This window comes from Cydia amplana, chromosome 20 (assembly GCF_948474715.1).
Source record: "Cydia amplana chromosome 20, ilCydAmpl1.1, whole genome shotgun sequence".
Taxonomy (NCBI): Eukaryota; Metazoa; Arthropoda; class Insecta; order Lepidoptera; family Tortricidae; genus Cydia; species Cydia amplana.
This window is the reverse complement of record NC_086088.1, coordinates 1,278,741-1,291,629: the sequence shown is the minus strand read 5'-3', so window position 1 is coordinate 1,291,629 and position 12,889 is coordinate 1,278,741. Positions and strand designations below refer to the sequence as shown.

The window sequence follows — 12,889 nt, the reverse complement described above, 5'->3', positions numbered from 1 at the left end:
TTTCATACCTACGCTCGGCGGTCGCTCTAGGGTTGTCAACTATGACTTATGCACAAAAAACTATCGTGGTAGTGGCACTCGTATCTAGTAGTGGCCGGGGCGGGGTGCTTACCTATACCTATACCTACCTAACTGTTCTGTTTAACGTTAAAACGAACCATCGAAATACAAGCAGATACCTACTTACCTTTCTGAAACAACTGGTAGTTTAAAAAACGACAATTCACTGTTTAATGTTGAATTTAAACAACCGTCCACTGAACAGTTATAATAACTTTGTTTTTGTTTCTCCATTATTGCACAAAAAAGTTCACAGACGCGTGTCTCAAGCGGTTGACACTCGCGCTCGCACTGGTCCCAACCGGTCCGAGATATCGTGTCCGTGAGCAGTGTCTATGTGTGCGTTGCTCGAGCGCACTTTGTATGTAGATCATGGTCTAATAAAACATGGTCTTCTCTTCCCAGAGTGTCACTTGCCTACGTCACAATAACATTGCCACTTTATTTCAACATAACATGTTACATGGGTACATTATATCTATGGTTAATAAGTTAATTTATTTCTTTATAATTTAATAATTTTCATTTATATGTATTTTATCTTAAATTTTACAATAACACGTCATTTTTAATTATTCGTTAGCAATATCTTCCGATTCACAAAAGAAATTTCAGACGTTCGGGTAATTCTGTTTACACTACTGGCAACACAGGATAGCGCTGTCACATTTGACAATCCGCCATTTTGTCCCTGACCGACCGTCCTTGTCGAACGCGTGTTAATTGTTATTTCCTTCTCGCTCAGTGTCAGCAGTCGCAGTGTTTTCCAAACTTTTCACGTCGTAAGCTTCGTAATTAATGTTTTGTTACGAAAATGGTTGGCTGCTCTATTCGGAACTGTAAGAGTAGGAGTGAAAAGTGCAGTATAGATTTGTTTTATTTTACTATGTTTCTACATGAATAACTTAAAATTAATGCCGTTAAAATAATTTTCACTGTTGGTTAAAATTCTCCCACATTTTAAAGTTTGAGAACCTGTAAACAGCATGATGACGTAGGCAAGTGCCAGTTAGGTCATTCGCGAATCTCGGAATAGAGTACCAGGCGGAGTATATTATTATACCATGATGTAGATTGATTTCTGTACTGTATCTGTTTTGTGTCTAAGGTTACACGTAGATACTAACATGTGGCACCCTGAGATGATCCGGGAAGCCTTTTCCGAAGTATACTACCCGGAAATACCCCGGGTGTGATCGTACTGTACGCATCATTGCTGTATAGAATGCGGCCAAGCGTGAGTGGAGATCTGCTAAAGGTGCGTATCCCAGTGCCTGAAATAAATAAATAATGATAAAAATATTATAGGACCATCATCCGACACGAATGAGACTGCGAATAGGTTTCGGAGCGGTTCGGAAGAATTCGGAGGCTTTCGGAAAAACATGGCGGGATCGTATCGCGTGATTCGCCATTAGGGAATGCAAATCGGTTATTTTTTGTATGGAAATAATCGGTTATTAACCGAAACCGCGGTTATTTCCACACAAAAAATAACCGATTTGCATTCCCTATTCGCCATCTTGGTCGCACTTATGGCTGTATGTATCTGATTGATTGACTTCTCTCTCTACTCACTCGGGAACAATATAGTCTACAGATCCACTGAGCGAAGTGAGCGAAATGAGTGATATATAATTATACAGTGTGTAAGTCAAATACGGGCAATAAATTAAACCAGATATAGAATTTACCCGTCTTATCATTAAGATGTTTTTTTAAGTTACACTTAATTATGACCCCGTGATTATTTTTTTCCACCTGTACCGAGCAGCAATGTACTGTAAACATTAAGAAACAAGATGATAATGACATTACGACATACGAGCTTTTCATAGTAACTGCCAACAAGCGTTGACAGTTACTTTAAAAAGCTCGTATCCCGTAACGTGTGTGGTGTATTACATTGCGGGCCGAATTATTTTGTATGGTTATAATTTTCAATGCATTTCTAAGTAAAATCTATCTCAATATACTTTTTAGGTCCTATGCTAACCACCGTTTAAATATTCGCCCGTATTGGATTTACACACTGTATATCACCGCGAGCGAAAAATATGAATCAATTTTTGCAACTCTGGCAATGTATGGAGAGAAATTTTAACTACATACCTCTGCTTCGTATACTTCAACTAGCTCCTTAATGACTTCCACAGCGACCTCCCACTGGTGGCCCTGGTCGAGCAGGTCTGCCACTTCGTGGTACAGCATTTCCTGAAACCAAATGGACTACTCGTTAGTGATTTTGTTTTGGTTTTGTTTGCTGGACTATGTGGATTTACAAGAACAATTTATAGTACATTATTGTCGAGGTTCGGAAGTAGCTACTTGCAGGCTGAGGATTCGTTTTAAACGGACGACCTTGGGAGTCCGTTTAATTGAATCCGAAGCCAGCAAGTAGCCTTCCAGCCGAGTCATATATAGTGCTTTTCTCAAAAATGGTGCAAGAAATAGAAATATTTTACAGAACTTACAGAAGCAACGTTCTAATTTTCACAGAAAAAAATACAACCATTAAAAAAATTTGCTTGCCGCCTTAAAAAAAAAAGTGTATTTTTCTGCTGAAAATACACCTAAATAGTCGCGGTACCAACATTAAGCCTATAACAGACTATCGCACCGCACCGCGACCTTGGAGCGTCGCACCCATAAGTGAGAGCGAGAAAGAGATATCTGTTTCACCCATAAGTGAGAGGGAGAAAGAGATATGTTTCTCGCTCTCACTTCCATAAGTGAGAGCGAGAAACACACCCATGTGCGACGCTCTAAGGTCGCGGTGCGGTGCGATAGTCTGTTATAGGCTTTATAATAATAAGTGCTGATCATCTGTTTGGCTGTTTAAGGGACCTATGCCTTCATTTGATATGGCCATTTAAAGTTTTAAAAAGTTTGGAACTCGTTAAATAATGGAATTTGTATGCGACATTGCAGTCCCGAAATCGAGACTGCAATGTTTTTAACTTTTTAATTTTTTGAATGATCATAAACTACGCACTTCGCGACCTATTTTTTAACCGGCAACATCGACTTTGCCGTCCATTTTTGAGAAAAATACCTTAAAGATCATACTATTGTTGACATACATTACTGCTCATAAGTATTTAGACACACGTAATTTTTTCCATACAATTGTATACAAAATCGACTTTCAGAATTATACCGCCAAGTCACAGTCGCGTAATAATTTCGTGTGCAGTTTACCGTTTTAATTTAGCAGACATATCGAGGCTTCAGAATGATGTGCAGAGTACCGTTATACAGTCGCCATCAGATATATCGGAGCGGTCAAGGCGTTCACAAATATCTGAACACGCCTCTATTGTCAAGGCGTTAGAGTGCGGTATTTACCATCTGATAGATCTGGTGGCGGTCTGGCAATCGTTAAACAATCGATAATCCTATGTCCAGTACATTATTGTTTTTTTTTTATGAGAGTCAACATTTTCAAGTGATGTTTTTCGCACAGATTTGAGGCTTAGTGTATTACCTAAATAAAATTCAAACTAAAATGTAAAAGGGACCAGTGTCTGTGATTTAACAGTATGATATTGCAATTAATTACTGTATACAATTGTATGAAGAAAATTGCGGGTGCCTAAATACTTATTAGCGGTAGTGTAGTAGGCTTGTTAACATTACCTTAAGATCTCTTTCGCTAGTAGTTTGCGGTTGTGTCGGTTGGTCAATGGGAGCAGGCAGCCATGATAATAGTCTGGCATGTAACCGTAGTGTTAGACCCGCTTCAGCCCATTGGTTACATGAACGGTGCATGTCGCATAGTTTGTGCACGTAGCTGGGGAAAAAAAGGAAAAATGTCAATGGTCATTTTTTTTTCTTAAATAACTCCTAACCTATTTATTTTAAAATGATAAAAAAAATATATTTTTGAAATTCTCAAAATGAGCTCTTTCATTTGTATAACACGATATAGTTTGAACAACTTTATTTCATAACTTTCTCATTTACCCCCCAAAAGTATGTATATTTGAATTTTATTTGTTTACGTTACATGTCCGTCTTAAATCAAATCAAATTTCAACTTAATTGGTCCAGTAGTTTCCGAGAAAATAGGCTGTGACAGACGGACAGACAGACGCACGAGTGATCTTATAAGGGTTTAGTTTTTTACTTTTGAGGTTCGGCACCCTAAAAACAGTTTTAGGCGTTTCAATGATAAACAAACCTATGAAAAGAAGAATTATTATTAAATGCTTTAATTCGCATAAACTTACCGTATATACATATGCGGCCTCTCGATTTGTTCGTAGAAATGTAGTACTTTGGTTGTGAGAAGCATTCTATGTGATATCGCCGACTTTAGAGCAGCCGCTCTGGAATAAAATAAAGACATTCTTCGCGTAAATTAAAATTATTGGCAATAATTATAATATATAACTCAGCATGGTATGCTGGCATGGTTTATTTATATACAACTCAGTTGTGCTGCTCCAAAATCAAAATCAAATCAAAATTTATTTAAAATTTATTTATCCAATCGTAGTATTTTGCAAGTAAAATTGCCAGGCGTGGCTCACTCAGCGATTTCGTCGCGTCGCTACAAGTACATGCGGCCTACACCAATTTTGGTGTCTAGCCAAAGTAGTTGCCGCGCACCGCTACGGAACGGACGCCTGCTCGCGCTTGCGCCACCTAGCGGCCATATCTGTTGTACAAGACGCGTTATATTGTATTTGAAATTTAATTTATTGTGTAATAGATTTAAGCTATGTACAGCACATTAAGTACATTAATAACTTATATAACTAAAATCTTACCTTTTCAGGCATACACATTACATAACTAACACTAACAAAACAATTAATTCAATTCGAATACAGTGCTATTACAACTATGTTAATTTAGAGAATGAATCTTTTGTACCTTTTGTACTAGGTACCTATTATTTATTATGTGCCTATGTGTGGTGATATTGTGGTGTGAGCTACGCCTACGCCTTACCCTCACACGTGTATAGCGCTTCACTATATAAGCTGCTACTTATGTTATTTTAGTACATAGATCTATACTCCGAGCAAGTAGTATCATTTCAACGTCCCACCTCACATGGCGACCCTGCCAGTTCGTGCTGTTTGGAAACGCTTCCTAATGCGGTGTCTGTGTAGACTGTACCAGGGATGTTGCGGATACCGATTTTTTGACATCCGCGGACTCGGATGCGGATTTTTAAAGGCTCACATCCGCGGATGCGGATATCAAGATAGGTATATAAAAAACGTCAAATATTACATTTTAGTAATTTTTATTTCAAAAAACCGGCCAAGTGCGAGTCGGACTCGCGTTCCAAGGGTTCCGTACATTAAGTCCCACTCACGCTTGACTGCTCATTTCTAATAGGTTTTTTTGGCTAATAACTAAATTACCTAGCAGTCTAGCACTTACGCCGATGCTAAGACGTTCCTGTACCGACCTGTTCCACATACGTATCCGCATTGAACTCCGCATCGATTTTATGCGGATGCGGATGCCGATGCGGATTTTGACCCTGACCCTACCCGACCTGACCCCTGACCCTATACATCTCTAAGGATAATTTGATTAACTACTATATAATGTAATCTTTTAGTTATGATGACACTTAGAGACATTTACATCTCTAAATAATTTTAGATTATAGTTTTTGTATCTTTGTGTTCTTTTTTTCAATACTATTGTATTGCGTTTTTTTGTAATTCGACATTTAGAGGCTTTATACATCTCTATGTTAGTTTGATTTGATATTTACGGCTTAGTTGTATTTAGGGTTTGCAATCCTGATCCGAAATGTATGCAATTATCCGGATCTGGATCCGGATCCGCGGATCTTCCCATACATTTCGGATCCGTCGTGCAAACCCTAGTTGTATTTTATAATTATTGATGTGTTTTTTTTTTGCTGTATGTAAATTCGATATTGACGTGTAAAAGTGCCCTTGTGGCCTATTTGCTGAATAAATGTTGATATTTGATATATTTGATATTTGAAAATAATGCGGAAGTTCCGCGGTTGCGGATGCGGATATTCGCAACATCCCTGGTCTGTACCTGTCACAGACAAGACATCCTCTAGACTGAGCATAGTAACGCTACCCCCTCTGCCACTCATACGGTAGTTTTACTCCATCTTCGAGTCAATCCCGTGCCGTGATTGGTCCGTGTCTTTGAACGGACCAATCACGGCACGGGATTCGCTCACCTCGTCCCCCCGCGCCCCTTATTTTTGGCAGCATCGGTTTCATGAAATAATTGCTCTAAACTCAGTCTAGAGGATTCCTAGTCTATGGTACCTGTACTGCAGCAGCGTGTCTAACTGTCTAGCCGCAGCGGCGACTAGCGCCGCGGCAGCCGCACGTAAACCGCCCGTGGCCGCTTTACAAAGCGCCCCGCATAATGAAACGAAACGCGCTCGCCACGCCACGTCACCGCTACCGCGTTCGACTAGCACGTCGATTTTGTCTATCAGCTCGCTTTCCAAGTCTTTTAGAGGGCTTTCCGCTGAAAATAAGATAAGATAAATGAAAAAAAAAAAAAAAAAATTGCAAGAATGTAGGTACATAGGTACAAGATATTAGGGTGATCATTCTGGTCTCCATTTACATTCAGCCATTTGTTGGCGTGCAAAATTCTGTCGCATTTTATACACGTAGTAAATAAATGTCCACATATTACAAAAAAACTAATTGGCAATCACAACCCTATCTTATACAAAATAAAAATTCATCAAATTTTATTACATTTATATGTCAAATTACCAACTTTCAGTTAATAATAACATTCTCATAATGCAAAATAGATATGATAAGCAACAAAATACTATAGAGAAAAAAATACATAGATTGCTCACTCCATACATCAGTTTTACTACCAAAAAGACTATTAGCATCTAGCATCGAGTAGCAGAACTATCAGTACTGCTACTTGACAATAGATGTCTTAGCTAGCACCGACCGGAAAGTCTTATGCTGTTGAGTTAAGACTTTCCGGTCGGTACTACATCTATTGTCAAGTAGCAGTACTGATAGTTCCGCTACTCGATGCTAGATGTAGACACTGAAATTAATAGTCTAACTGATGTATGGAGTGAGCACTATTGTATTACTATATTTCTCTATGAAAATACATAACCGCTCCGCTATCTCGCAAGTCAATAGGGATGATGACACATGTTGAATTTTATAACAAAATCTAGTAAAAAAATAGATATCAAACGAGCAATTTATCACAATAATGTGGATATTAAACTAAAATATTGAAAAATTACAAAAATACAGGACCTGAAAGTCTCAAAATTTAAGTTTTTTTAAACTTCCAAAAACGATAAAAGTAAGGGTACCATTCGATTCCTTACATTTCACCCAAAAAATATTGTACAGCAACTATATACATAAACGCAATATTTCACCGACAAAAACGCAATTTTCTTGTTTTGTCCATACTACAAGATGGGCGATGACGTCACGGCCCCTGGCCGTTTTGTATAGGGCGTTTCGCGAGTGAAGTGCGACTGTCGGCCTTTGACTACAATTTCTGTCTTTTGTGTTACTTTAATGCAATGGGTCCCATATAGACATTTGATCCTAAAATCAAACCCGATCGATTGATACCATAAATGAAAATTAGTCATGTAGCCTATTTGTACAGAATTTGAAACAAACGGTGACCCGTTTAATTGGTTTCAAGTATACTTACAGCTATCCCCAGTGCTGACGCTATGGTTGTACTCTGTCTGCATCATGTCAAAGAACAGGGGTATGGTTGTGATCCGGACCTCTTCGTCGCAAAGGAAACTGACTTCGAGGAACGGACCGACTAGACACGGGATGAAGGTGCGCTTGTGGTCACCTAGGGAATGAAACAAGTATTTATTTTTTAGAAAAAGGTCACTTATGTGGACAATACAATAAAAGTTAACGATTCTGGTACATGTCTAACCCTTTTTTTATTATTGTTTTGTAACTTGAGTCTCAAGTACTCGAAAAATGTAACCCCTTAGATTTCCTTAACCTTGCGATGTCTACAGGAACGAGGTAACCATACCATACTATAAAACGGGTTTGACCCAAATAGGTTAAGTTATTAGCATAAAAAAAGAGCGTACCTCGCCATCAAACTCCACAGTTTGGCGAGTTTTATGTAATTTATAAAATGTATGTTAGTTTATCATGAATAAAAAATTAAAAAAAAAAATATTTGACCTCTATTTCCCAGTCAATAAAGTACAAAAGTAGGATTTAATTTAGTGTTCCTCCGTGTTAGCATACGTATGCTGATGTGAATAAATTCACACTTTTTGAAAACTGTCCCCAGCTTGCGTATTTGTTTCTAAAAGTCCAGAATATTTGTGGTCATCCTAATGCCAAGGCATCATAGCGACCATTTAGGCATGGAACGCCACAAATAACCGTGAAGATTAGAAGGTAACTGAGTAACTTTTTACTTTTCCCGGGCATGTCTTTAAACTACGTCCAAAAGAGAGGTATGGGCACTGTGAATGTCATCTCGTAAGGCACAGCGCAGCGGATCTTATTCCAGATCTAAACTCCGAGTCGTAATTAGATTCCAAAAAAAGTAAGACAATGTTGCTACTTTTTACTAGCACGTCTTGTATTTATGTAAAAATAAGTAAATAAAAGTACTTTTTTAAATCGTAGGAGTAAAATTACCAATAAATAAATTATCTTAGCGTGTTTATTTATAAAAAGGAATTTACTATTTTACAATCAAATTATTGCAGTGGCAACATTCTCTTACTTTTTTTGGAATCTAATTACGACTCGGAGATTAGAGCAGAGCCCAACTGGGGAAATACCTCCAACTTACAGAAAACCGCAGCCAAATAACACTAGACCCTACTACTAGTGTTGTGTCCTGCCAGTGAGTAAGGTTGCCAGAGTTCAACTAGCGGGGTGTTAGGGTCGGCAAAGCGCATGGAGTTGCAGGCGTCCATAGGCTACGGTAACCGCTCACCATCGGGCCGTATGCTTGTAGTATAAAGAAAACTCAGCTTACCCAATGCAAACCGGAGATCTCCATGACTTCTGATGCCAATGCCTTCTGTGTCGGTCTCGTCGATGGATCAGAATATAAATACTAATAAATAATAATAAATACTATAGGACATTTTTACACAAATTGACTAAGCCCCACAGTAAGCTCAAGAAGGCTTGTGTTGTGGGTACTCAGACAACGATAGATATAATATACAAATACTTAAATACATAGAAAACAACCATGACTCAGGAACAAATATCTGTGCTCATCACACAAATAAATGCCCTTACTGGGATTCGAACCCAGGACCGCGGCTTCACAGGCAGGGTCACTACCCACTACCCACGTCAAATAATAGAATATGACTCCACCATAGAGAAAAAAATACATAGAGTGCTCACTCCATACATAAGTTTTAGTACCAAAAAGACTATTAGCATCTAGCATCGAGTAGCGGAACTATCAGTACTGCTACTTGACAATAGATGTAGCACCGACCGGAAAGACTTATCTCAACAGCATAAGACTTTCCGGTCGGTGCTACATCTATTGTCAAGTAGCAGTACTGATAGTTCCGCTACTTGATGCTCGATGTAGACACTGAAATTAATAGTCTGAACTGATGTATGGAGTGAGCACTCTATGTATTTTTTTCTCTATGACTCCGCTTACTCGCTCGCCTTGCGGCCCGCATCGTCTCCAACTGTAGTGGTTGTGAGGAGGCCAAAGACGCGCAAGTGTTGAACCACGAGCGGCACATTGAGTGTATGGCTGCGATGCCTTCTGTGTCGGTCTCGTCGATGGATCAGGTCTGTGTGTCGCCACTTACCCAACGCAAACCAGAGGTCTCTCAGTAGTGCCGCAGCAGCTCTTCTGACATCGCCACACACCGCCGCGGCCCTCGCTCGCCTTGCGGCCCGCATCGTCTCCAACTGTAGTGGTTGTGAGGAGGCTAAAGACGCGCAAGTGTTGAACCACGAGCGGCACATCGAGTGGATGGCTGCGATGCCTTCTGTGTCGGTCTCGTCGATGGATCAGGTCTATGTGGCTCCACTTACCTAATGCAAACCAGAGGTCTCTCAGTAGTGCCGCGGCAGCTCTTCTGACATCGCCACACACCGCCGCGGCCCTCGCTCGCCTTGCGGCCCGCATCGTCTCCAACTGTAGTGGTTGTGAGGAGGCAGTGTTGGCCGAAAGTTAATGCGAATTGAAAATGTTGGCCATTAACCATTATAAATTGAACCTTAAACCGTATCGGACGATTATAGTTTACGATTCAATTTATAATGGTTAATGGCCAGCATTTTCAATTTGCATTAACTTTCGGCCAACACTGTGAGGAGGCTAAAGAGGCGCATGTGTTGAACCAGGAGCGGCACATTGAGTGTATGGCTGCGATGCCTTCTGTGTCGGTCTCGTCGATGGATCAGGTCTGTGTGTCGCCACTTACCCAACGCAAACCAGAGGTCTCTCAGTAGTGCCGCGGCAGCTCTTCTGACATCGCCACACACCGCCGCGGCCCTCGCTCGCCTTGCGGCCCGCATCGTCTCCAACTGTAGTGGTTGTGAGAAGGCTAAAGACGCGCAAGTGTTGAACCACGAGCGGCACATTGAGTGGATGGCTGCGATGCCTTCTGTGTCGGTCTCGTCGATGGATCAGGTCTATGTGGCTCCACTTACCTAATGCAAACCAGAGGTCTCTCAGTAGTGCCGCGGCAGCTCTTCTGACATCGCCACACACCGCCGCGGCCCTCGCTCGCCTTGCGGCCCGCATCGTCTCCAACTGTAGTGGTTCTGAGGAGGCCAAAGACGCGCAAGTGTTGAACCACGAGCGGCACATTGAGTGGATGGCTGCGATGCCTTCTGTGTCGGTCTCGTCGATGGATGAGGTCTATGTGACTCCACTTACCTAATGCAAACCAGAGGTCTCTCAGTAGTGCCGCGGCAGCTCTTCTGACATCGCCACACACCGCTGCGGCCCTCGCTCGCCTTGCGGCCCGCATCGTCTCCAACTGTAGTGGTTGTGAGGAGGCCAAAGACGCGCAAGTGTTGAACCACGAGCGGCACATTGAGTGTATGGCTGCGATGCCTTCTGTGTCGGTCTCGTCGATGGATCAGGTCTATGTGGCTCCACTTACCTAATGCAAACCAGAGGTCTCTCAGTAGTGCCGCAGCAGCTCTTCTGACATCGCCACACACCGCCGCGGCCCTCGCTCGCCTTGCGGCCCGCATCGTCTCCAACTGTAGCGGTTCTGAGGAGGCCAAAGACGCGCAAGTGTTGAACCACGAGCGGCACATTGAGTGGATGGCTGCGATGCCTTCTGTGTCGGTCTCGTCGATGGATTGGAGGCGGTTGCAGAGAGTTATGGAGATGAGTCTGCAAAAAAATACAATTCAATATATGGATCTTTTAGATGTTTAAGGATATTGCATCAAGTTTTAGCTTCTAGAACACATACTTAAGATCTGATTCTTCCGAAATTAACGTGAACAAAGGTGTGGCCGGTAAAAAAAAATTGTAAGCAAAATATTGGAAACAAGGGTGTTAATTCACGACTGCCCCAGGCTGGGGTGAATTAAAGACTCGAGTTTGCACTATTCTTACCCTCGGTGTATTTTACTTATAACCTACTTGTGTTACCTAGTTAGTGTCTTAAGATAACAAAAGCTTACAACTCCCGTGTAAAATGGAATTTAGCGTGAAATAGCACGCTTACTGCGCAAGTGTACACCTCCAGCGATATTTGATCTTTAATAACAAAACTTCCGTGAGAAACAGACATATTAAATTTAATATATTAATAAAAATGGTGTGCGCCGGTCCACCTACGCAAGCTCCTGACGACACTACTCGGTACGGAGTGAAACATGTCGAGCGTTTTTCGACTTAAAATACGTGAGTGACCCGTTTTTAATGTATTTGATATTAGATTGCGCATTTCTAGACAACTTTCTTAACTAAGTTCACACGTGAAAACCTGACACTGTCAAGACAACTGGATTAGTAGATTAGTACTACTTTAAAGCGTCTAGGGATTCGAACTACCAGGAGTCCAGACTAACCTTAGAGCATGCAGCATGACGTAATGCTGCACGTGCAGCATGTCCGCCCAGTGGGCGCGGAATACCGGCCGCTGTAGCAGCGCTTGCAGCAACGCTAGCGCGTCTACCACGAGACTAGCGGAGCCGCCCGTTTCTTGCTCTAACGCCTTCACGACCAGCGCGTATTGCTCTTCGGACATTTGGCGGACTATGTCTAGTAGGATGCTGACGATGCGGCGCTGAAAAGAATAAGAGTGTTTAGGTTTTCAGGTTTAAGATGTTTATTTCTCAAAAGATTACAAGAATAATCACTTCCTGAGAAATACATGTTTACACTAACATAATACTAAGGAGAGGATAATTAATCATTATACAAAAATTACAAAGCCAATTCTAAACAACTAAGTATACAACTATCTAAAACTATTCTATTACTTATTAAATATAAAGCGGGTAGATATACTTGGTCAACCAGATCTTGACAGTAGAAAAAGGCGGCAAATTTGAAAAAGGTAGGCGCGAAGGGATATCGTCCTAAAGAAAATTTGAATTTCGCGCCTTTTTTTTACTGACAAGATTTGGTTGATCAGCTATATAAGCAACGAGACATGCATGCGCTGCTACTAAGTAGCATTATCACAGGATCGGTTTAATAATAAGGTTCCGGACATCTTTGCAATAACCCAGTCTCATTGCCCACCCAAACTTCAATTCATAGACCGGTATACTGTTCACATTTTCTACAAGTCCCAATGCCTGCTGAGACCGGTTCATGGGTGTCTGTTGTTGCACCTGTGAAC

The 12,889-nt window shown here is 41.1% G+C and overlaps 1 protein-coding gene across 1 annotated transcript in view; it reads right to left on the bottom strand.

Moving 5' to 3' along the window:
• Positions 1 to 12,889, bottom strand: part of LOC134657692 (dedicator of cytokinesis protein 1) — a 103,913-nt gene that overhangs the window by 32,150 nt on the left and 58,874 nt on the right. The window contains exons 21-28 of the mRNA XM_063513255.1: positions 12,111 to 12,328; positions 11,186 to 11,424; positions 7,747 to 7,899; positions 6,345 to 6,552; positions 4,293 to 4,391; positions 3,700 to 3,853; positions 2,173 to 2,274; positions 1,188 to 1,334 (exon numbers count right to left, since the gene is read on the bottom strand). Coding sequence (XP_063369325.1) covers positions 1,188 to 1,334; positions 2,173 to 2,274; positions 3,700 to 3,853; positions 4,293 to 4,391; positions 6,345 to 6,552; positions 7,747 to 7,899; positions 11,186 to 11,424; positions 12,111 to 12,328 — 1,320 coding nt within the window. The remainder of the gene's footprint in view (positions 1 to 1,187; positions 1,335 to 2,172; positions 2,275 to 3,699; positions 3,854 to 4,292; positions 4,392 to 6,344; positions 6,553 to 7,746; positions 7,900 to 11,185; positions 11,425 to 12,110; positions 12,329 to 12,889) is intronic.